The sequence below is a fragment of the Asterias rubens genome, chromosome 1 (assembly GCF_902459465.1).
Source record: "Asterias rubens chromosome 1, eAstRub1.3, whole genome shotgun sequence".
Classification (NCBI taxonomy): Eukaryota; Metazoa; Echinodermata; class Asteroidea; order Forcipulatida; family Asteriidae; genus Asterias; species Asterias rubens.
In genome coordinates, this window is record NC_047062.1 from 13774123 (window position 1) to 13797753 (window position 23631).

At 36.8% G+C, this 23631-nt stretch overlaps 1 protein-coding gene and 1 long non-coding RNA gene across 2 annotated transcripts in view; one reads left to right on the top strand and one right to left on the bottom strand.

Moving 5' to 3' along the window:
* Positions 1-379: 379 nt before the first annotated feature.
* LOC117291267 lies at positions 380-4150 on the bottom strand. Its single transcript, XR_004519147.1, has 2 exons — positions 1179-4150; positions 380-1086 (listed from the first exon to the last, which is right to left on the bottom strand). It is a non-coding gene; the product is annotated as an uncharacterized LOC117291267 (long non-coding RNA).
* Positions 4151-5601: 1451 nt separating this feature from the next.
* The window catches only part of LOC117297774 (inactive tyrosine-protein kinase 7-like), a 55297-nt gene continuing 37267 nt past the window's right edge, over positions 5602-23631 (top strand). Inside the window, exons 1-2 of the mRNA XM_033780926.1 lie at positions 5602-5953; positions 14512-14808. Of these exons, the coding sequence (XP_033636817.1) occupies positions 5875-5953; positions 14512-14808 (376 nt within the window). The 5' untranslated portion in view covers positions 5602-5874. The remainder of the gene's footprint in view (positions 5954-14511; positions 14809-23631) is intronic.

Consider the following 23631-nt stretch of genomic DNA (forward strand, 5'->3'; position numbering starts at 1 on the left):
CTAACAAAACTGCCAGATTTTTTTAATAGATTTTGGTGAGCTTTAAAAAAAGTTTCACTTTTGATTTATCTTGGTTGCTTTTAATTTATATTGGTTGCTTTTAATTTTGAAAGTTTTCCATAATATTTACTTAAATGAAGATTGCGAAACTAAGCGAATTCTATTTTTTCAGATAGAGATAGTCATTACATGGTGTTACGGCATGGTGTCACCGCAAACCATTCTATATGGTATTTCCACCATGCAAAGTTTCAAATCATACTTATCTATTTCTTCAGTTACTTATAAATTACGTTTTTGAGAGTTTTAGTGTCGTCTCTAAATATCTCAGATCTTTATTGATTTGGCCACGGTACATATCCAACAAAAGCATTGTCTATTTTATTTGTAAAACAAATCACATATCAATTTTTTTTTCAAGAAGTTAAATATCACTTTGTTTTATCAAGAGAAAGCCGCTGCATTCTGACAGAAATTGAAATGAATTAACAAAATGAGTTATTCCTGTCGTTAACTTACATGAATTCCTTTCCATGAAGAGAGGACATCCATGTATAATCAGAATTACTAATACTTACAACGAAACTGTTTACACCACACTCAGCAAAAGCTTTCAAAGAAGCTTCTGTTTATACTTTATCAACAAAGCTTTTGTTTACTAGAGTCCACTTTAAAACTTGTTACATGAAATTGCCACAAATATGTAGTCTATGTTTTGCTACTGTACATAACTGTGGAGTAGATTATGTATAGTCTGCATACTTTTTCAGCAAGGTACAGGAAGTATATGGAAAACCCTTCCACTTTTTCTTCTCCCTGTTCCCCACCCCCTCTTCATTTTGTATCTGTCTACATTTGTCACATCATTGGTGCTGCACTTTGAAAAGAAACTTCTCCAGATTCAGCTCAAATTCCCAAATGGTCTACCTTTTCGGGGGGGTTGGTTTTACTTGACTCATAAACTTTTCAGATGGACAAACCCCAAAGAACTATCCTAATTTTTCAACTCGTGTCTTTAATATTTGAGACATATTATGGCATGATTACATGTGTGAGTGCATTCAAGGAATGAGATAATGTATGTACCTGCAGATGTGTAAACTCGTGTCTGCAATATTTTAGACATATGGCATGATTACATGTGTGAGTGCATTCAAGGAATGAGATAATGTATGTACCTGCAGATGTGTTGCATATATGGTGGTCAAATTTCACTGAAGTCACGTCGGGTTACTTGTTGTTTTTAAAGATTTATCTTCTTTTTTTGTTTTACAGCATGCAAATATGAAAAACCTTTACCGTAAGAGGACCAAATAGTGAAGGTCTTCTTGTGTAATGGAAAATTAAAATTAAGGGCATTCTTGAAACTTCGAATTGTAAATATCTTTTGAACTTATCAAACATACAATCATCACCTTTTTAAGTGAACCTTTTACTTATTGGTTATTTACGGAAAAGAGTAACACAATTGTTATTGGTCAGTTTTCACTCAAAAAAAGTATGGTCACAGGTATCTTTAAGTCATCCAAGTTTAAGGTACCATAGCACTAGAGAATGAAGTAGGTGCTTATGGAATGATAACTCTTAAAAAAATCACTAAACAACAAATCATTGAAATTGTAATTGAAGCTTTTGTAATACTTAGAACTTTGGAAAGAATACTGTTTTAATTGTTACAAAAGTATCCTTGCTTACAGGTTACCGGCTCAAGTGTCGTGTACCGTAGCTGTAGACGAAGTCGCCGTTTCAGACACAGCCTTACAAAACTTAACAAAATACCTACCCAAATTATTTAACTAGCAGTTGTCTCTAGTATGAGGAATTCAAATTAAAATGGCCATTGTGACTGGATGCAAATCTTACTTGAAAATGGCTTTTTGTGGCCATTCATTCATTCAGTAGATGATGGCCCTGCAAACACATTGGTCTTCCATTGCTGTATGCAGCTCCTCCCATTGCAGGAGGAAACCTCCTCCCGGTAAATCTGAATAAGAAAACTCTTTGGATTGAAACAGGGTGCTGATCTAAATTTAAACTTCCTGCCAACACTTGCTCCGATGTAACTCTCTCGTATCAGCTTAGCAAATCCATTAGACTTAGTACCATTCTGGGTGTAACTTGCTGTGCCTTGTATATACTGTAATTATTACCAAAGTTTGTATTAATCCAAATTAATAGAGTTGATTGAATACAATCAACCGTGACGTACTTGATTTTGTTTATGCTGTTGTAATTATGCAAGACATGCCAATAACTTGTTTATTATTCAAATGAACCTCAGCATATTATGTTGTGTCAATATACTGTCATGGAAGTGAGCGTATATACTCAGTACTGTGAAGTTTACTGTAGACTATGGGTGCATGTTCGTGGACATAACTAATAACGTTTGGTCCAATTGGCCATTGATTAAATCACTAGCCAATTTTCTGTTGTATACATCGGGGCAACATTGGCTGAAGATGCCTTTGAGGCGTAGTCTGTGTCAGAATTAATCGTGATAAAAAGGCCTATTCGTCAACAATTGTTGCTGCTGCCAATAGCCATAGCCGAAGTCACTTGATTCAAACGTGGCCATATCTCAACTTGTTAGCTATATTTTTGCCTTGACAGCTTTATGTAATTGGGCTAAGCTGTATGAAACTGGCTTAGCAACATGGTGACCTCAAAAAGGCAGGGAAAAGGTTTCAGTAATATCTGTATAGTTTGTGCAAAATGTGTTGTGTGGAGTATCCATGTCATGTGAGAGTGGCGGTGTATTGTGAATGTTTAAAGTTTCTTGCATATCTTTTGTATTCAAAAGACCTCCATGTACTAATAATGAAAATATATATTTTTACATAACATTGAATATTAATTGTTTTCAAATACTTAAATAAAACCTTATGCACTACGAACTGGTAAATGTAAGTAAAATACAAGTACTTGTAATGCTATAAGATAATTCCTTGCGATTTCAATAAAGATATATACATGCTGGGCGAGCTTCTTTTTAATAATTTGTTTGTGAATTTTCAAAGTTAGTTTGTATCATTACAGAATATTATAATACACTTTATATTATGTTGATGTACTTTTAATGCAAAGAGAGAAGATTTTCCAAAGAATGTTTTACTTTTAATTATAAAGCGCAAATTTCCATCCCACTGGTCCGAAATTGCTTTTGTTAAATGGTTATGGATAGACACTTCATTATTTTGGGAGTTAGATTTGAATGGAATCTGGTACAATGACTTGCTTGGTCACAAGTTACTGCTTAAATTGTAGAAACAGTCAAAATGTTCAGGCAAGTTTATTCGGTTATACCAGCCGCCAGATGAGTAAACTTTTGTGCCATACTTTTATTCCAAATTGTGTATGGTTGTTGGCTGTCTCTAGACATTAGATCAAGCCATTAATCGCAAACCAGTGAACTGCAGTGGTCTAAACAATGTAGAAGCTATGGTGCTGTTAGGCTTTCATTCGTCCCCTCGTCACTTTGACCAGTGGGAACCATGTGAACCACAGGCTAGCCTCTACATTGTAAGACCACTCAGATGTCATGCAAGTTCAATGGCTTTTCACTGACTTTTTCATGCAAGTCTAAGGTACTACTTGAACCTATCTCAGTACGTTGTTTTTGTGTTTCTCAATGCAAATGTTACAAATTATGCTCATGTAAAATCGGCTTGTGAAAGATTAAGCTTGCATTCAAACATTCAGGAAAACTTTTTTAATCTGAAAGAGATTTTATTAGGCAGTACTTATTCAATAAAAATTCCAAAAAAGTTCAGTAGTTTATGCCTAAAGAATTCACTGAAGACTACCATTAAACACTTACACTATGTCTAAATAAGTACTTTAAGTAAACATTGGAGATATTTTTTAATCTAGAACTGCGGTGAGAGCAAACCAATTGGGGATTTTATGGACGCTTGGTGGCAGCAGACTTCCCGGGTAAATTCATTGGTCTCTCTTGTTAATGAGCGCATGCTCAGGACTATGTAAACAATGGAAATTTACCTGGTAAGTCTGCTGCCACCTAGCGATCCAAAGTCTCACATTGGAGTTAATCTGTCCACTTGTAACAACCAAGCCATTTTGATGTGACTCATTAACTATATAAATTGCTTACTTTGTAAATAAATTGCTTTTAAAAGAAAACAGTTACCTTTGACTTTTGGAGTTATTGTATTCGACATTTGTTCTTTACCTGTCTTCATTTCTAACAGTTTTTCTCTGACCCTTTGTCTTATCTATGGACAAATTCATAGAGCTGGGAGTGCAAGAAGTTGCTAAGCATAAAACAAGTAGCTAGGCATAAACAAGTCCCCAGCTATATGTAATGCAATGCTAGAGACTGGCTCAGTGCTGTTAGATATTTGGGCTAAGCACCAATTTCTGCTTAGAAACTTGGTTTCCCTGGGCACAACAAGCTTATCTGAAATATATTTTCAGCAGTATATATTTTACTTCAAGGCGAAAACAAAACTTCCTGCATGATAATTTGTTTTCCCTGCCAATTTCAACAATTTCTCATTCAATTTAACTGGCCCTTTTCCTAATGAATGCTCTATCCATTCAGCTGTCCATTCAACTATCAAAAGAAGTAATTTAGTAATTAAATTCAACAGGTTAGCAATCACTAGTTACATAAGCTCCTATGTTTTGTAAAAGCCAGCAGCAAAAGTTGTAAGTTGTTGAAATTTAGCTGAATACAATGGAAATGTAGTCCACATGTGAAATAGGTAGCATGAAAGTGCAATCAAATGAAATGGTTAAAGGCAGTGGACACTATTGGTAATTACTCAAAATAATAATCATCATAAAACCTTTCTTTGTGACGAGTACTGGGGAGTGATTGATAGTATAAAACATTGTGAGAAACAGCTCCCTCTGAGAAAGAAGAGAAAGAAGTAATTTTCCATGAATTTGATTTTGAGACCTCAAGTTTAGAATTTGAGGTCTCAAAATCAAGCATCAGAAAGCACACACTTTGTATGAAGGGTGTTTTTTTATCTTTCATTGTTATCTCACAACTTCGACGACCGATTGAGCTCAAATTTTCACAGGTTTGTTATTTTATGCATATGTTGAGATACGACTAGTCTTTGACAATTATACCACTAGTGTCCACTGTCTTTAACTTAAAAAAAACTATTTGGTTATAAATCAAATTGGGGATAGCAACGTTTTCAGAAATTTTTCTTTTTTTGGCAGAAATTTAGTGGGAAAAACTACATCATGTTATAGGCTTGGGCAGGGGAGGTGTTTTGCATGTTTGAGTAGATTGAGGGTTTTTTCACTGTTGGCTGTCATACTGTTGGAGGTAGCTTCGGATGAAGGTAAAATAAATGTATTGTGGGGTTAACAAAAAGGGGGAGGGAGAAGAATTGTTTTTGTTTAATTCAAAAGAGAACATTCTCAAATTCTGGCCCATAAAACGACAGTTTTTTTAGTGAAACAAAAAGTTGTCCCTGAACTCTGATTTATTTTTGGAAAATCAGGATAAAGTATTTAGAAATGTCGCCACCTAGAGTTCGGATTTGCCTAGCCACTCAGGTGTTTAGTGCGTGTGGTGCGGTTTGCACACAAAGACAATGCACAATGCAAGCATGTTCACCCATGCAGTCAATTTCTTCAATGTGTGTGCACAATCTAATGCAGAAGAGACAGCAGGAGTAGGCCGCGCAACATTGCAATCTTTCTCCCACATGCAAATTGCGCAGTTTGATAATTATCTGTCTGTCAGCTGTGTGTAGCGATCGAAGATGGACGCTGTGTAATTCAGTTGCAGCTCTCGTGATTTTGCTCTACCCGCGCCTCTGGGATCTAGAACTTACAACGGAATTGTTTCTTGTAAACCGGGAAGTGTACTGGAACAAACTCTTCAAAATGTGGCAGTTAAGGAGTATGAGTGGACTGAAATATAGGATTTTCCCGAACACCCTTTTCATCACTCTTGTTGTGATCGGTGAGTAGTGTGTGATCTCGAGTGTACAAAATTGCCATAGAGTAACGTACGTATGTGTTCAATGTGTGTCTACAGTGGAAACGTTTTACACTACAGTCTGGCGTGTAGGGTCCCCCAATTGTGTTGCACACTTGCGTTCACTACACATAATTTTTACATTTTGGTACCGTGTTTTGGATTTGTCATATCTCCACTGAATGGCCATGATGACCATAGCATAAAAGTAACTTTCCTACTTAACTTAGTCTCTGCCTGGCCAGGATGGCATTTTACTTTTTGAGTTGGCCTGTTTTTGGATTAGAATTTAAATTCTGAAAATGCCATTTCGCCAACGCTGGACACTAGTGACAGTGACACCCCACCCCCGTCCAAATAAATAACTTTACTTTCCCTGTTGAGCAGTTGTGCATAATTATCCTTAAAGTCAATTATTGAAACTACACTTTCGCTAAACTAAAATAAAAGTAAAATATTAATACCTAAAAAATAAAACAGGTTGGACATTTCGACATTATAAGTTTATAAACATTTTGAATTTGTTTATTTAAATATAAAAATTTATGGTTATTAAAATTGATTTTTTTCTTTTTTATTCACTTTGACAGATACATTTTTGTTAATTTTCTTGTTTGTTTTTTACTTAACAGTGATTTTTTCTTAAAATTTAATTTAAGTTCTATTAGGAGTTAATCCCTGCAGCATGACCTTGTTCTTATTATAGTTCAATTTTCACTCTATAACTTTCAAAACATTTTAACAACATTTTGTGTGCTTGGTAAAAGTTCTAATTTGGGCATTTCAAAGGACAACAAGGCAATGATGAGGGGCCATTTAGATCCAAGAATACAAAGTCTGTTCTTCTGTTAACCCCGTCTTGTTGTGATTTAACGTCGGGGGAAAAAAGAGGATAGTTTTTAAGATCAAATTCTTACTTGTCACTGAGTGGTTTTGAAAGTTTATCTTTTTGTTGTTGACTTCTTCAAACCATACAAGTCCACTCCTTTTCGAACAATATGAACTTGTTGAAGCTACTGTTTTAAGTCATGCGTATGTTCAAACATTTTCAAAACCTATAGGTTTGCACAGAACCCACAATTTTTTGTTAAAGACACTGGACACCTTTTGTAATTGTCAAAGACCATTTTTCTCACTTGGTGTATCTCAACATGCACAAAATAACAAACCTGTGAAAATTTGAACTCAATTGGTCGCCGAAGTTGCGAGATAATAATGGAAGAAAAAAACACCATTGTCGCACAAAGCTGTGTGCTTTCAGATGCTTGATTCAACACCTCGAAATCAAAATCTAATTTTTAGGTCTCAAAATCATATTCAAATATTTTGGTGGAAAATTACTTCTTTCTCAAAAACTTTGTTACTTCACAGAGGGAGCCGTTATCTGCTAACAGCTATTTTGAGTAAGGAAAGAAGGAAAGGAAACAGAATAGTGCACTCTAACATTGCCCAATGTAAAACAACCTGCAATAACTCTTAAAATTTAAGCAGCCCAAGTGAAATCTCAATAATATTACTCAAATTGGAGGAACAAATAATCGTATAGAGGAAAATTCCAGCACGTTTGCTCACAGTAATTCAAAATATTTGTTTTCAATGGTTTTGTCCTTAAGGTTATTTTCACTTGACCGAAAAGAATTTTGTTTGGCAAAACCCCCAAAATATCTCTTTAAAATTATATGGAAAGCACTAGACTGCTAGACTTTTTCTAACTTGCCCAGTCGTGAAATAATTAGCACCCAAGTTTCTAACCATTCTGTCCAGCACTCTATAGTGAGTATTTGTTGCCCTGATTAGGCTAAAAATCTTAGCAATTACTTGAATTGAATGTTAATCAGTGAGTTGGCGAGAACCTTTCTTGTGCATAGAAAAATAATGCGAAAAAGGAATGCAGACTTGCCCAAATTTCCTACTTGTCGCCCTGTTTATTAAGCCATTTTGTTAACTTGAGGATAGGGTTGCAAATTGATTGGATCAGTTTACATGTTCAGGATTCTTTTGTTTAAAAAAAAGTCTTGATCTTGTTTTCTTTGTTTCTCTCCAAATGTACAATTTTGTTTTTTGAAGCAGTGCTTACTTCTATGTGTTGTAGCAATCTCTCTCTCTCTCTCTCTTTTTTTTTTTGGGGGGGGGGGGTACATGGGTGGGATTATACTTGAAGAAAGGGTTGAAAATTGATAAGTTTACAAATTCAGGATATTGAATTTATCTTCCATATTTTTATCAAACAATGTGATGTTTTTGTTTGGAAGCAATGCATTTGTCTTTGTATTGTATCACTCTCTACGCAGGATCAATCAAATAGATCGAATGAGTACCCAAACTAAATATACAATTAATCCCAATTATGTTTTGTTTTTGAATGAGAGAGAGTATCAAAATGTAGTAATGTTTCAAGTCCAATATTCATTTTTATGAAATTTGACTGAAACCCAAGTGCTCTGCCACTGGTCGTAAAAGAAACAGATACGACCTTTGTGTCGACATCCCTGATGAGAACCCAATCCTCTTAAAGGCAGATTCAAGTCTAGCCCTTTTAAGGGCAGACTGTCATTTCTCGTGAGTCATACTAGACTTCACTTAGCCCTGTGCCAGCTTTTGTTCTCCTGCTTGCTTAGTATGTCAATGCCCTCATTGGCTGCTTGTCTGAACAATGCCGACCCCCCATAGCTTGCAGCAGGCTGATGTGTTTGTCTTTGCCTCTTTATACAGTTAAACTGTGGTGAATGCATCCATTTTGTTGTTGAATAGTTATTTTCATTTCTGTTTGAAAGGACCCTGGTTGGTTGCATTTGAGCATAGTGTATTGTGAGAGGCACTCGGTATAATGGGTCGCAGGATTTTGCGTGAGATTAACAAAATGTAGGCCCACTGGAACTCATGACTCTTACATTAAAATAATTAAGTAATGGTTTGAGTGAATTTGGTGTGTAACCTTGCATGCTAGTAATTCCTCATCCATCTTGTCTCATCGTTTGTAACTTGCATTTTATATTTATAAGGGGCCATGAATCTTAACTTCTGTTCTAACGATTTTCAAATCCAACTTCATAATTGTGTCCTACTCAGTCAATTGCAACGTTTCCTTTAATTTGCCTAAATTCAGGAGTGGAATTCAAATCACTACAGCGACTAAGGCACTCACTGTGTTTCGAGACAAAATGTTGTTTTCTGTAGTTGCAGGTGTTCCAAGTGTGTTTGAGATTGTTAAAGTCTGTAAATTCAAAATTCAGTCACAATCAGTCAAAGGAGACCAATTCTTGAATACTAATCAGAAAGGAGACCTGGCTGATTTCCCTTTTACATGCTTGTGATTCCTCAGGGTTTTCCTGATTTCAGGATCTTCTTAAAACGTTAAACTTTGTGTAAAAGAAGAAAAGCAGTCACCACCAAAGGGAGACAAAAATAGTCAACATGTGTCCAAACATAGTGTAATGTTTCTGGTGATGCACTGAGTCTGTAAACCTCCCAAATTGTAATATCTGGGAGACTCCATGTCCATAATTTTAAGGGGGAACCCAGGCCAAGAAGCCATTTTCAGGAATTTAAACGAATTTCATCCCTTTTTATAGTCTCATTTTGGTACAACAAAATGGCTGTGCTGTTGTTATTTCTGGCTGTTTTCTGTATATGCATTGGTGCAAAATATTAATGTGAGACTGTGCAGTGAGAGCATTCCTCTTGATTACAGGTTCATGCTAGCATCACAGTGGTATTGTCTGACCATGACTAAATAATACACCAAGGCTCATTAGTGCATTGTTGAGGGGTGACTGTGGTGTGAGTAATCATTGACATCATGCATGGTGGTTGCTGAACACTGGAGTAAAAAGAGTAGTTCCACATTTTCTTAAGAGGATGAAGATTTGAACGTTCTGTGGTTCTTTCTTTATGATAGTTAGTAAGTAAATTGGTGCAATACTCTAAACAGGTTTGCAAAAATGGGAAGCAACAGGCCTACAGGGCTTCAATTTATGAGAAAATTCCTTAAGACCTGCGGTAGCTCCAAATATTTCCCTGACCAGAATTTATTTTTAAAGACCAGAGTTGAAATGAGGAAAATAAAATACCAATACTGTTTAACATTTTAAACTTGCATTTAAATTTCAACAACCACAAAGAAAGTATTTATCTCATTTCTTTTACGAATGTATATATGAAAAAATGATGAGTTACTAGGCCTACATGTATTCTTCAATAGACCTTATGCAGACGTCATCCAGCCACCATCTCAGAGGAAAAACGGTGACGAAAAAATCAAGACGCACAGATTTGTATGCGCGGCGCACAGTATTGGCCAATGAACAACCTCCTTTTGACCTCTAGGTTAGGGCGCCCTACTGAAATGACGTCATGTGCATTTAGGTCTATACTCAACAGAATTGAAAGAGATTTTATCCAACTGGTAGTTAACAGAACAAAAGCACAAGACTTGTCTAGTCTACTGGACAATGAGTTTACTGGCCCGATGCAGTCCATTGAAATAATAAGCCTTGGTATAAAAAAACAAAATTAAAAGCATTTAAGTGTAAATGTTCACATGTACTTGTGACAGTTTATCCATAATGTGTTTGTTTTTCGGTTTGAAAGAGCACTGCTGTTCCCAAATAAAAAGTTTCATGGATTAGATCATTCTTTTGAAAAATTTAAAAGGGTTGGGTCCCCTTGCTTATTGCCATGGGTATGTGGCTGTACACATGGAGGTACTGTACACAAATTCATGTCGCACTGCACCAGGTTATTTTCTGCAATTTTCCTGAAGGTGGGGCTAGAAAACAACTCACCCATGCTCAAAAAGGTGACTAAAATAATACAGTCTCTGACCATATTTGCTTACTTCTCAGTTTTATGGTGACACAATCAAATAATGGATGCCTGGCAGTGAACATTGGACTTAACTTATCAAGACACAAGTCTCTCCATTTAGTTTTTTTCACCCAGTGGAATGAACACCTACAATGTAAATGTATGCAGCATGCAGGAGTGCGTGTCCTGTGGAGCAGTTTGCAATGCACAATGGAGCATTGTTCAGACGGTTGACCTTGTGGCACACTGTGCTTTTTATTGCAAATTGCTTCCTGTCAACATTCTGATGTGAGGAAAAACATGATTTCTTCAAAGTTGATAAATTTACAGTTTATGCAAATTTTTAAGCTGACAATTCTCTAGGATTGTCTGTCTTTTGAAGTCTGGTTATGGTTGAATCTGAGTTTACTTTATGCTCTCATTTTCCAGTTAGAGTGTTCCTGAGAATAGTTTGACTACACCATTATAAAAGATAAGAGGTCCAAATCAAACAACTTTGGCTACATCTATGTACATTGACTGCAGTGACTATGTTGGAAAAATATTTAACTGTAAGCCCTTTTCGCAATATTTCTTGCCATATGAATAAAGAAACACTATTATAATTCACTTGACCTCTTTGAGGTATTGTGTACATTATACAAAAACAATACAAGTGCTCTGTTTGATCTTAACAGATTCACCGAATCTGAATCGTGTCCTTGTAATGTGACCACCAAGCTTTTCTTAAATAGGCTAATTTATGTTGTTTCAAAATGTCTTCAAATTACAGCATTGATTTTAAAAGAAATTTCAGAAAGTTCAGTAAATGTCTGTTTTCCTGGAGGGTTTTTCTTTTCTGGGAAGGCATGCTCTTTGCGTTGTCCCTGATTATGGTCAACCTCTATGAACCTTGTTGTGGTTGGTAGAATATCTTGCTTGGGGTTACAGACCCTTCTCAAACGATGTCAACATGTGCAGACACATTCAGACTGGACACATTCCATTACTAAAAATTATGGTTGAGGTTGGAAAAATGTCTGGATTTGTTTTCTTCATATTTTGTTGATTTTATTTAAACAAAAATACATGGGCACAGCTTGTGTGGTCTGTTGCTCATGTTAGGTACCAGGCCTGGAGTAATATGGACCATAGCTTGGTGCATCATCACAAGTTTCCAGATTCCAATAGACTTTCAAATTCCCAGATGGTATTGCCCTTTGCAAAGTGAAATGGCCTTGCCCTCTGCAAGATGATATTACAGGCCTAATTACAAGTGCACTGATTGTCTTCTTCCAGAGGAGGGGGAGCAACACCGAGGTTTAAAACATCAACGCCACAAACAAAGGCTCTTTTCTCAGCCAAAACTCCTTCCAGAGAGGGCTTTCGCAGGTCCCTTCTTTTGTTGTCACATTAAAATTCATTTTGCTTGACCATTATATGCAGCCATTTGTCTCTAAATTGTAAATTTGTACAACTAGGTAGGTAAGTAGTACATGTACCTGTTAACCACTGTAAATTTATTTTCTTTGTCATGGTTGAACTGGTTTGTTTATTTTTCATTTATGGGGGTTAAAGTTGATGACAGTAACACACGCACTACTGTCTTTTTAAAGATTCTTACCGTTTTTGTGTTTTCGGTTTCAAATTATTTTGAACTGTGGTTGAACTTTTGACACAACAGATTGAGAGATTTTATGAGTATAGAAATAACCTAGATGATTAAAACAAATATGTAGTTACTATCATTTACATTGGCAGTGAGCCTGGTGAAGTGAACTCTTCCTTGTATCTTCTTGTGTCCCAATACGAAGACTGTTATCTTATTGTTCAAACAAAACAATAATTTATTAATCAGAATAATTTTTAGATCAGTTTATTACAGCATAAAATGTCAGAGGGTGTAAGAATTAATTGTTTTAAATACTCCCTTAAACACATTAATAGGGCCTAGTGAAGTAGTTCAGAACTTGCTTCAGTTTGCTGACTAGTAAAAGTTGATGAGCAACATTTGAACTGGCACATACAGTAGATTTTCTTTCTTTGCATTGTTTAAAATAGCAAACCAGCAAAGCCCTGCTTGCGATTGCGTGATTGGCATGGCTGTCTTGACCACTCTCCCCCACTAACTAAGTAAAACGGACATCTTTAAGCAAGTGCTTGGTTCTTCACCTTTCTTTCTGGACATTCGTTCCAGAAGAGAGAAGAGAAGGTGTTCAATTGAGTGCCCAGTCTCAGACAATAGTCCTCACCCATGAGGAGCATCTGGCATCCTATTTCATCCCAGCAGAGCGGCATCCTTTGTTGTAATTTGCCTTCAATTAAATATTCACAGACAACAAAAGATTCAGCCAAGCTTGAGCCCTTCATATTGGTGTCAATAATCTAAACTACATGACTGCTGCATCCATGTGGAATGGGTCTGGGACTATTCTGCAAGCTGCTGATGAAAGGAGCCCACAGGGTTGAATGGGTCGTCTGGGAGGCTTTGTCTGTCGGCAGGGAGAGTGGTGTTCCTTGGATAAACAACATCGTTTTGGGGTGAAAAGTGTGAAAGACCAACTGCACAGTTGCAACTGTTTTCTTGCATGTGCCGCCTGCTCTCTCTCTCTCTCCCTGCAAATAAGTGTTGGCGGTGTAGATGTTTACTACAGAGAGCCTGGGTGGAATGTCTCACCATTTTAATATGATGTGTAGCTGCCATTATTCATTGTGATTACACGTCTAGCGAGGACATTCTTAATTGGCTGATTCTGATTTAAAAAGAATCAATTATTATATGCTGAAGCATGTGTGTTTTGTTGTTGATAATAAACAGAATTTCTGAATGCAATGTAGAAAGATTCCAGCCATTTGGACTGGGCTTTACTTGAAGAAATGGAAGTTAAAATGAGATTGATACTTGCTCTCCTACTATTTAAACATTCCAAGCATTAAGATGGGAATATTTAGAGTCTACAGATCATCCATATGTTGTCTTGGAGTTAAAACAGTTGCTGTCCATAAATCCATCAACATTTTTTTTTTTATAGAAACTAAACTCATGATGTTCATCAGTATAACAAATAAACAAGCCATAGCTTTGTAACCCTGTAAATGTTCGTGGTGTCCTCTTAAAAGTGTAGCCATTTGAGAATTTCTAATGGAAGAGCCCTTTTTACAAAACGAAATGGCCTTGCCCTTGCTAATAATATGAACTAGGCCTGAACAGTCGTAGATACAGGCTGAAGTGACATTTGATTACATGCAACAATTACTCAACAATTTAGACCTTTCTAGATGGGACTCCCCCCCCCCCCCCCTCCCCCCCCCATTATTATTTCACTGGACACACCCTTGCTTGACGCAGCACAGTGTAGGCATATGTGCTTATAAAGACATAAATGATGTAATAGGTAACCAGGGGTGGATTTCACAAAGAGTTAGGACTAGTCTTATCTTGAGTTAGGACCAGTTACTCGTCCTAACTTAGGACTATCCATGCAATTTGTATATCTATATCTGGACACTAACTCTTGTATATCTGGACACTAACTCTTTGTTGGCCTCGTCCCCAGGCCAACATAAAATGTAAGCCTACATGCTTCCCTACTAATTTCTGCTTAGGAAGTGCAATAGTTTAAAACAAGACAAGTGGATTTGTTTTCTTCACATCTTCACTTTTTAACAATTATTTCATTCAATTTACACCAGTGTGGCCAACCTTGCTCTTAAAGTGATCTTAACCTTTTTGTCAATTTCTATTTCGTCCTCTGCAGTAACATCCAAATTAGCCTCATCATTTGAAATTGTCAACGACCCAATCGGCAGGGATGTCATAGAGGGAAAGAACACAAACTTTCAATGCACCGTCGACGACGTCACGAACGTTGAATTCAAATGGACACTGGAGGGTGAAGATATAACCGACGATGACCGAAGAACGGTCAGCGCCGGTTTATTACAAATCACTGGAGTGGACAGAGTGTTTGATCTTGGGGAGTTCCGTTGTGTTGCCACGGAAACAGTTACTGGTGAGACCAAGACGAGCAGTCCAGCCGAATTGAATATAATATGTGAGTATCAGACAAGAGTTTTTGCTCACAAAATGTACCTTTCTTAAACAGCTACTTTAGTGGGGGAAAAAATGTGACGGGAAGGCTTTTTTAAAAGCTTATAATGTGTTTTGTTTTTGCAATACCATTAAGCTTGAATCATTTGTTTGCATTTATAATACTGTAGGTCCTTTTGGTTGGGAAGCAGTTAGCTAATTCTACTTTCTCAGCTTTCTTTTTGATAATTTTATACTTCATGATTTTTTGTAATTATTGATGAAAAATTAGGCCTCAAGTCAACACTTCTGCCATTGACAGCGTGTGTCAAAAGGACAATACTGTGACGTCATCTGTGGGATGTTGCTTTGTTACTGTTGACAGTGCAATAAAGTGGCCTTACAAAACGGAGCTCCCACAAATGACAAAACATGAGTCATGAGTGATGAAGAAACGGGGCTTTTCGCAAATCTAACGGGAAAACTATTTTTTTATTAACATCCATTTACTCTCAGTTAAACTTTGTTTCCAAATTGATTGAACACAATTTTAAGTGAATTTCAGCAAATATCACATGTTGCCGTTTTTATTCAAGCTGGTCTCGTTCATTCTAAACATTTTAAAATTCTTTGTTCACTTTTGGAGCTGATCAGAGAAAACTGATTGAAATGTTTAGTTCTTAATCTTTTGATGTAAATGAGAAATTCCTTGAAATAAACTGATTACTGATGATAGACCTACATTTTCTGTAGAAAACAATGAAGACAATGATTATCTGAATCAAATCGAAGTAAATTATTGTTGTATTCCTTTTAAATCATAAAATCATAACATGATGTATATATAGTTTTGCGATTCTTAGCTGGGGCAGATAACTAAAACACTACAGTATTTATTCAAGGGCCCAGACAGGACTTAAGTGGCCCAGTTCTCTTGCATTAAACTCCGTACTCCGACCCTGCTCTGCTCTGGACCGCCCTACCGACATATCTTAGCAGTAGGAGATGTATCACACACACTTGGAATCCCGTAGCCCCAGAGCGTTGTGCCTGGGCCAAGAAGAGAGAATGAGTTGCTATTATGCGCTGGTACATGTATATATCAGTCTATCCTTCAAGGCTGTTTGTTATTTCATGATTTTCTCTCTTTCTCAACCTCCCTGAATTCCTGTGGAATTTACACTGCATAATAAAAAGAGACTGCCACGGGCTTGTTTGACAGACCTAACACAGTACTGGCTAGATTTGTATACAGCCTGAGAGAGTGGTGTATGGCTGTGTCATTAACAGTGTAGTGTAAGGAGTGCAATGTGTTTTGGTACAGAGCATAAATAAACATTACCGCTGCTCTTTGAAGCCAGCTGCTGCATGCTCTTACTTCTTGCCAACATTTTTTTGTTCTGGCCAAATATGGAAAGTGGGAATGTTTCTTGAGTAGGAGACTCAGTTTCTCATTATGAGAATGAAGTCATTCAAATACATTGTGGACATTAGAATTAGAATTTACAGAGTTTTATCTGAATTCATACCCTTGTTTCTTTTTAAACAAATAATGCTGTATTTTTCTTAAAAAAATATATCATTTTCTTTGGCACCAAAGTACTACAGTACCCTAAAAAATTACTGTCTCTGGAAGTTGTGATTTAATTTTTATAAATTAATTTTGTTCTACTTTTAAACGAATGCTTTTAATCGACCGTGGAGGTAGATCTCCTATTGCTGTAGCTTTCCTCAACCGAACTCAATATTGAATGACAGTCTTTGCGGTGGAAATTTGACTCTTTCACTTCGTAGTGTTACCCGGTATACAACAACAAATAGTGAACTGCTTTAAACTTCTTTAACTGTAAAACTAACATTTTGAGAAGTTGTGGCTGAGAACAGTTAATCTGGCTAAGGAAAAACCCCAGACCGTCCATCCGGAACTACTGACCTCTTTAAAAGGGATCAGGATTAGCAAATCCGTCCTTTGTGTCTGTCAGGATAATCCTGTATAACCTTGTCTGTCGGATTAATTCTGGAGAGACCAGTGTGAGGACCGGTTTACATTCAAGTCCCTGTGACCTGCATGAGCCCTTAGGTCCTGGACCATCATACCAGGTCATAGGGGGAATGGAAACCATAAAACCGGATTGGCGTACTTGAGATGAGATGGCATTAAACCTCCCCACCCTCAAATCAAGACAAACAACAACAATAACAAAACAGCAAACACCTCCAAACAATACGCCCTTGTGGGGCAATTTACTAAAAAAAATACAGAACAAATACAGACTTTTTACAAATGTTTGACTGTTTACAATGTTTTACTATAAAGCAACACTGTCCGTGCTCTGTGGTTTTACACACCATGTCCCTGATAAATTTCTTCTATATTGTGATTATTCAAGACAGCTTTACATTGTGAATCAGAAAGGCTTTAGTAAATAGACGTTGGTATGGTGGCCTCATGGAGTGATAGGGCTGGTCTTTATCAACTCAATTATCCACAGTGACAAGAGATATCTATGATGCTGTGAGCCAGCAGAAACACAATATAACTACTGTGCAACGTTCTTAAAGGCAGGGTATACCTTTTGTTTTTAAAGGTAAATTGTGAAAACTTCATTTCAAGCGTTTTTGAGATATCGCAGGAAATCCGGAGCAAGTATGGCCATGCAGGAAGTATAACCCGTGGAATACACAATCTGATAGACGTTCTTGTCAGTTACGCTTCTCAGATTCAAATTTGTGCCGATAAAAAGTGATATATTTCTCCATTTATGAGCCACGTTACTTCAAAGTTAAATTATTTTCAATTCCCAAAGTGCTTTATACTATTGAATCTCCTTTACTTTTAAGTAGGTTTTGATTGCCATTAATTCCAAGAGTGATTACCAAACGTATGGCATAGTATATTTTGTATTTTGTCAAATACCAGTATCCTCACTTGGTGTATTCCAACAAGCATAAAATAACAAACCTGTGAATATTTAGGCTCAATGGTCATCGAAGTTGCAAGAAAATAATAAATAGGGGTAAAACACCCCTGTTGTGTAGAATTGTGTTTCCAAATGCCTGAAGAAAGGTTTCATGTCCAAATATCGAATAAAAACCCTTAGGTCTACAGAACTTTATACATTAATAAAAAAAATGAGCAATTATTGTACATGTAATGTAAAGGCCTACTAGTTCCTCAGTTGCACTGTTGATATCAATATACCCTCGGGCAGAGATTTATAAAATTCTCTGAATTATTCCAGAGATAATTTGGATAATTTCGCCCTGAGTGATGGACAGTTGAAGAAACAACGCCACACTGTTAAAGTGGAGCTTGTTTTCTTAACGGAAAGTGCTCATTGATTTTCTATCATTTTCAAGACTCTTTGAATGGATTCATTGTTTTGTCCTTTTCGTGAGATTTAAAAAAAAAAAAGTCTTTTAAAGGAACACAATTATTTCTTGAATGACTATTTCCTAATTAATTGTTGTGAACGGTTCAAATTTGTGCATAGTGTGTTTACTATCTAGGTAGGGCCTATCTATTGTATCAATTGGTTTGGAAGGATAGATTTGTGTCCATCCACTAAAGTATTCATAAAACACCATTCTAACCAACCTGTGAAAGTTTCATCATATTTTGGTTGAAACAACCAAATAGTTTATGTTGTATGCAGCAACCAAAGTAAGCAGTCTGTGGTTTTAGGCTCTTCAAATAGGCCTTATACGTGTTCCTGTTTTTAGACTTTGACATTATTTCATATCTTATAACACCCAAGCAGATCCTTGCCATTTGATTGGAGGATTGTCCGTCGCGTGATAGCAAATAAAAGTACCATTGCACGCTGAGTCACTCACAGTGCTTTTTCATTCCATCCGAAAAGTACTATGCGCTGCCAGCGTACTATTGCAAGCTGCCAGCGTACTATTGCACGCTGCCAGCGTGCAATAGTACTTTTCGGATGGAACGAAAAAGCTGAGTAAAAACGTCACTGCGTGCTCATGTCTTTGGTAACGCAGCAGTGTTAAAATTGTTAAAATTACAAGCATTCGGCTTCTGCGTGTCTCAAAATAGCTGAACAGAACGCACATTGTGAGACCCGGTGTAATTTCACAATTAAAAATTGTAGGCCTACGCTTTGATTGTTTTGAAAGTTGTATCTTCCAATCAAAATGACAAAGATCTACTTGGATGTTATATAAAATAATGAATGTTTTTCATTCGTGCAATAGTGCAAATATGTTCATTCGTTGAAAGCTTGAATGTTCCATTCAACTCGGCTCCGCCTCATTGAATAGAACATTCCATCTTTCAACTCATGAACATAATTATTCGTACCATTGCACTCATAAACATTCGTTATTTGTATCCTATTCTCTTTCTCTTGAGGAATGCAATTTTCATTTTTATTTTTATTTTATTTATTACAATAAGGCCTTGAATTTCGTTCTTCAAAGAGCACAGCAATTTTCCTCTGATATAACAGTGACTTTGCAAAGGGCACCACAGCAAAAGTACAGGGCACCTATGCAAATGGGTGCTGTTGGTTAATTTGAGGCCTGCACTATTCTTGCACTCTGTCCTTGAAACCACAGGTCTCATTTACAGAACTTTTAAAATGTCTGAACAGTTGTTGTTGACAGCACAAATCATTTACTAACCATATTTTGACACTAAATGATGGCCTTAGCAGATTGGAGGGTCAAAAGCCAATAGGAAACATGATAACCATTTGGGCAAAGATCAGTGTATGGAGTTATTTCAAGTGTTCAAACCAGACCATTAAACATCACTGAATACTGTACATGTACCCCTTGATTAATGGCATGGGTCGATTTCACAAAGATAGTCCAAATTTTCTACTAGTATTAGGAGTTATTAAAAACTTAAAGTTAGCCTACATGTCTCAAGATAAGATGTGTGAATCACAGGCTATGTGGAGGGGTCACCGTTTCACAGTTCAAAGCTACAAACCATCAATCATCCCACATGGTCCTTGATGTTTATACCTTCAAACTGGTTACAATACCCTCCTAAATCCCTTCACTCAAGAATTCAAAGGCCGCTAGTCCCTGAAGGGGCTTCATTTTTAACCGCAGCCTTTTTAGAACAAGAATCATTCTGCAAGTGTTTTCTATTGTTTGGCGTATAGTGTGATTTTGCAGATCCGTGTGTGTTGAGAATAATTGGTACTGGCTGGATCAAGTAGGCATCGGTAAATTCGTGGAAATCTTCTAGCCAAGTTTTAAAATTGTAGATTTGTAACCCATTCACTGTGTGACACTGATTTAATTTCATTAAGTACAATTATTTCCTTTCACAAAAATATCTTCTTAATCTTTAGTAATGAAAGCTAACAATAATCAGAAATTACATGGGTCTCTTCTTTGTGTGTTTATCAGGGACTATTATTATTTTTATTGTGAGAATAAGAAGAGTATATTATAATACATTTAATATAACACCCAAGCAGATCCTTGCCATTTGATTGGAGGATTGTCCGTCACGTGATAGCAAATAAAAGTACCATTGCACGCTGAGTCACTCGCCGTGCTTTTTCGTTCCATCCGAAAAGTACCATTGCACGCTGGCACGCTGGCAGCGTGCAATGGTACTTTTCGGATGGAACGAAAAAGCTCAGTAAAAACATCACTGCGTGCGCGTGTCTTTGGTAACGCAGCAGGTGTTACTGCAAGAAGGCATAGTAAAATTACTAGCATTCGGCTTCTACAGTTGAAATTGTTTGTTTTGAAAGTTGTATCTTTCAATCAAAATGACAAAGTTCTACTTGGATGTTATATAAAACAAATAATGAATGTTTTTCATTCGTGCAATGGTGCGAGTATGTTCATTCGTTGAAAGCTGGAATGTTCCATTCAACTCGGCTCCGCCTCGTTGAATAGAACATTCCATCTTTCAACTCATGAACATATTCGCACCATTGCACTCATAAACATTCATTATGTGTATAATAGTATAATCTGAATGATCACAGCAAAAGACGGGGGAAGAATATTAAGGAGATCGTCATATATATATACAAATATTTAGGCCCCCCTACACTTTGTGTCGCCCAACATACACACTGTACGTGAAAGCTCATTTTGTCATTGGAATCGAGATAACAACAGTGAAAGACCACATTATGTTTTCACTTTTTTCAAACATGAAGTGTTAGACATGTGAGATAAAGACTAAATGTTTCACTCATTACTCCAAACCATATAGCATTTCAGGTAAAACTATCTTTTAAAGGCAGTGGACACTATTGGTAATTACTGAAAATAATTATTGGCATAAAACCTTTCTTGGTGACGAGTTATGGGGAGAGGTTGATGGTATAAAACATTATGAGAAACGGCTCTCTCTGAAGTGCCATAGTTTTCGAGAAAGAAGTAATTTTCCACGCATTTGAATTCGAGACCTCAGATTTAGAACTTGAGGTCTTGAAATCAACCATCTAAACGCACACAACTTCGTGTGACAAGGGTTATTTTTCTTTCATTATTATCTCGCAACTTTGATGACCGATTGAGCTCAAATTTTCACAGGTTTGTTATTTTATGCATATGTTGAGATACACCAACTGTAAAGGCTTTTTTTTGTCTTTGACAATTACCAATTGTGTCCACTGCCTTTAAGGGAATTGTTCACACCATAACCATCTTTACACCATGTATGTAATATGCAAATCTGGGTCTGGCAAAAAATGGGTCTGTCTCTCCCACTCATGATTCCAACTTGGTGCGTTCCTTTGGGCAATTTCAGAGCTCAGTTACATGTTTTATTTGTATAGGCACAGCAGTGGTCCCCGACAAGTCTGACATCCTGCCAGACATTACAACATGGACAAGTTATTTCACACAGTCATGACTACTGGTATAAATGTGAGAAAATGTGAGAAAATGTGAGTGGATCAAGACCTTTGTGTGTTGTCAGCCATGATTTACAGCATGGTGTGTTCACGTGTATTCCTACCTCCCTGGTACAATGTATGGGCCTACATGTACAATCGTACCATTGGTATGTATTGTGATTCATCAGTTTTATGCAAATTTTTACGAGATAAGTGACCTTTCACACAAAACAAATTTCCTGGAAAAAAATGTTTGAACTTTTTGCACTTGAATTTATTTATCCTTGGGTACGACATCACATTTTCCAATGGTGCACTCAATGGGGCAAAAGAAGGCTTATCATCATTGGACGATATGTGTTATTGGTGCATAAAAACCTCATTAGGGGGATTTAGATAATAATAGGACTCGGAAATTCTTCAAGAATTTCCTGGGGTTTTGTTTCCTTGGAATTGGCTCAGTAGTGTTAAAAGAACTACTGTTTGTTTTGTAAACTTGGGAGACAATAAACCACAACATTAAAACCTCGATACATCTACATTCTAAAATTAATTCTGTATCCATAGGTGGCCAGATTGTCTAGGCTGGCACCAAGAGTAGTGAAATAAACCCACTCCCTGATAAAACAAATATCCATCCCCCAGCAAGCCTGAGGTGTCTGTCCATCAACAACGTAGGTAATATTGAACATACAGTGTGGAGATGTCATCTGTTCACAGTGGAAATGGCAACATCCCCTTCCCTCCACTCTGTAGTAGACAGTCTGCATCAAGCTTTAACACATCCCACAGATTGGATGTATTGATAGACGAATCATGGAGGAAAACAATATATATGTAGAGACTCCTTGTTTTGGGCTTCATATCAAAATCTCGGATGTTATCATCATGGCGTATTTTTCTTATTTTCAAGTTAGTTCAGAAAGATTATCGGGTTGACGGATGACAAAAGTTTGCTGGAAGCGTGATGCGTTGCATGCTGCGCACATCCATATGGCAGTGTTAATTTACATGGCCTACATGATTCAAAATCCTGTGTTTTATTTTTGTTATCTGGAATATTTAATTAAATTGACAGCTGCTGGACAATGTAGGATTGTAGGTTAACTCTTGTCATCGAAGCAAGCTTGTAGTGGTGGTCAAATGCTCAAACTCATCTGTTGCAGAATGCAATTATACTGTGGGTGAACATGCCCAAAGCCAACTTTGGATTTTTTTTTTCCTGTGCTTTTTTTCGTTTAGCTTTTAGTCCGAAACCACATCAAACCCATCAAAATCTCATAGCATGTGTGGTTTTGTTGGACCAAAGAATTTGTTTTTTTACCACCATAAACAAGTGCAGCAGTTTGGGTGCCGAGTTCTTCTAAGCAGAGAGTTATTAGGTGTTGATAAATGATGAGGGGCTTTTTAACTTTGTGCCAAAGTGCCTTGCAGTTGCACCATTACACCCCTGTTCATCAGGACTTACATAGGTATACATTCCCAAAACTATCTCAGCTATTTAGGAGTATGTAGCACCCTATAACTATGTTGTTATGACTATGAGTAAGAACTGATCCGTGTAATTAGCCCCAGTGGTCCAGGTTGTTTTATGTGCTAAAATGCTTACATGACAAACATAAATAAAGCGATTTGTCAGTATTTCAAATGTCAAATCATTCTGCAAGAAAATGTTTCAAACGTAGTACTATAAAACGATATTCCACTGAAAGTACACAAAGCCCCTCTTTAGATGAGGGGCGGTACAATGAACCTCACATCCCAGAGAAGTTACTTCACCAGACTCTATGTCATTCTCAATCAAACTTGATGTGTGGACAGAACCTTAACTGAATTGCCAGAAAGTGAGGCAAACCATCATCACAGTACAATGAAGTCATTTCAAACTTAGATTTTGTTTTTCTGTTTACTCCTGTGAAAGTACATCGGGGGGGTAGGCCCCCTCTGTGTTGATAGCCGATGGTTTCAAACTTTAATCAAATTTCTTAATTGATTATGAAGATGCTCGATCA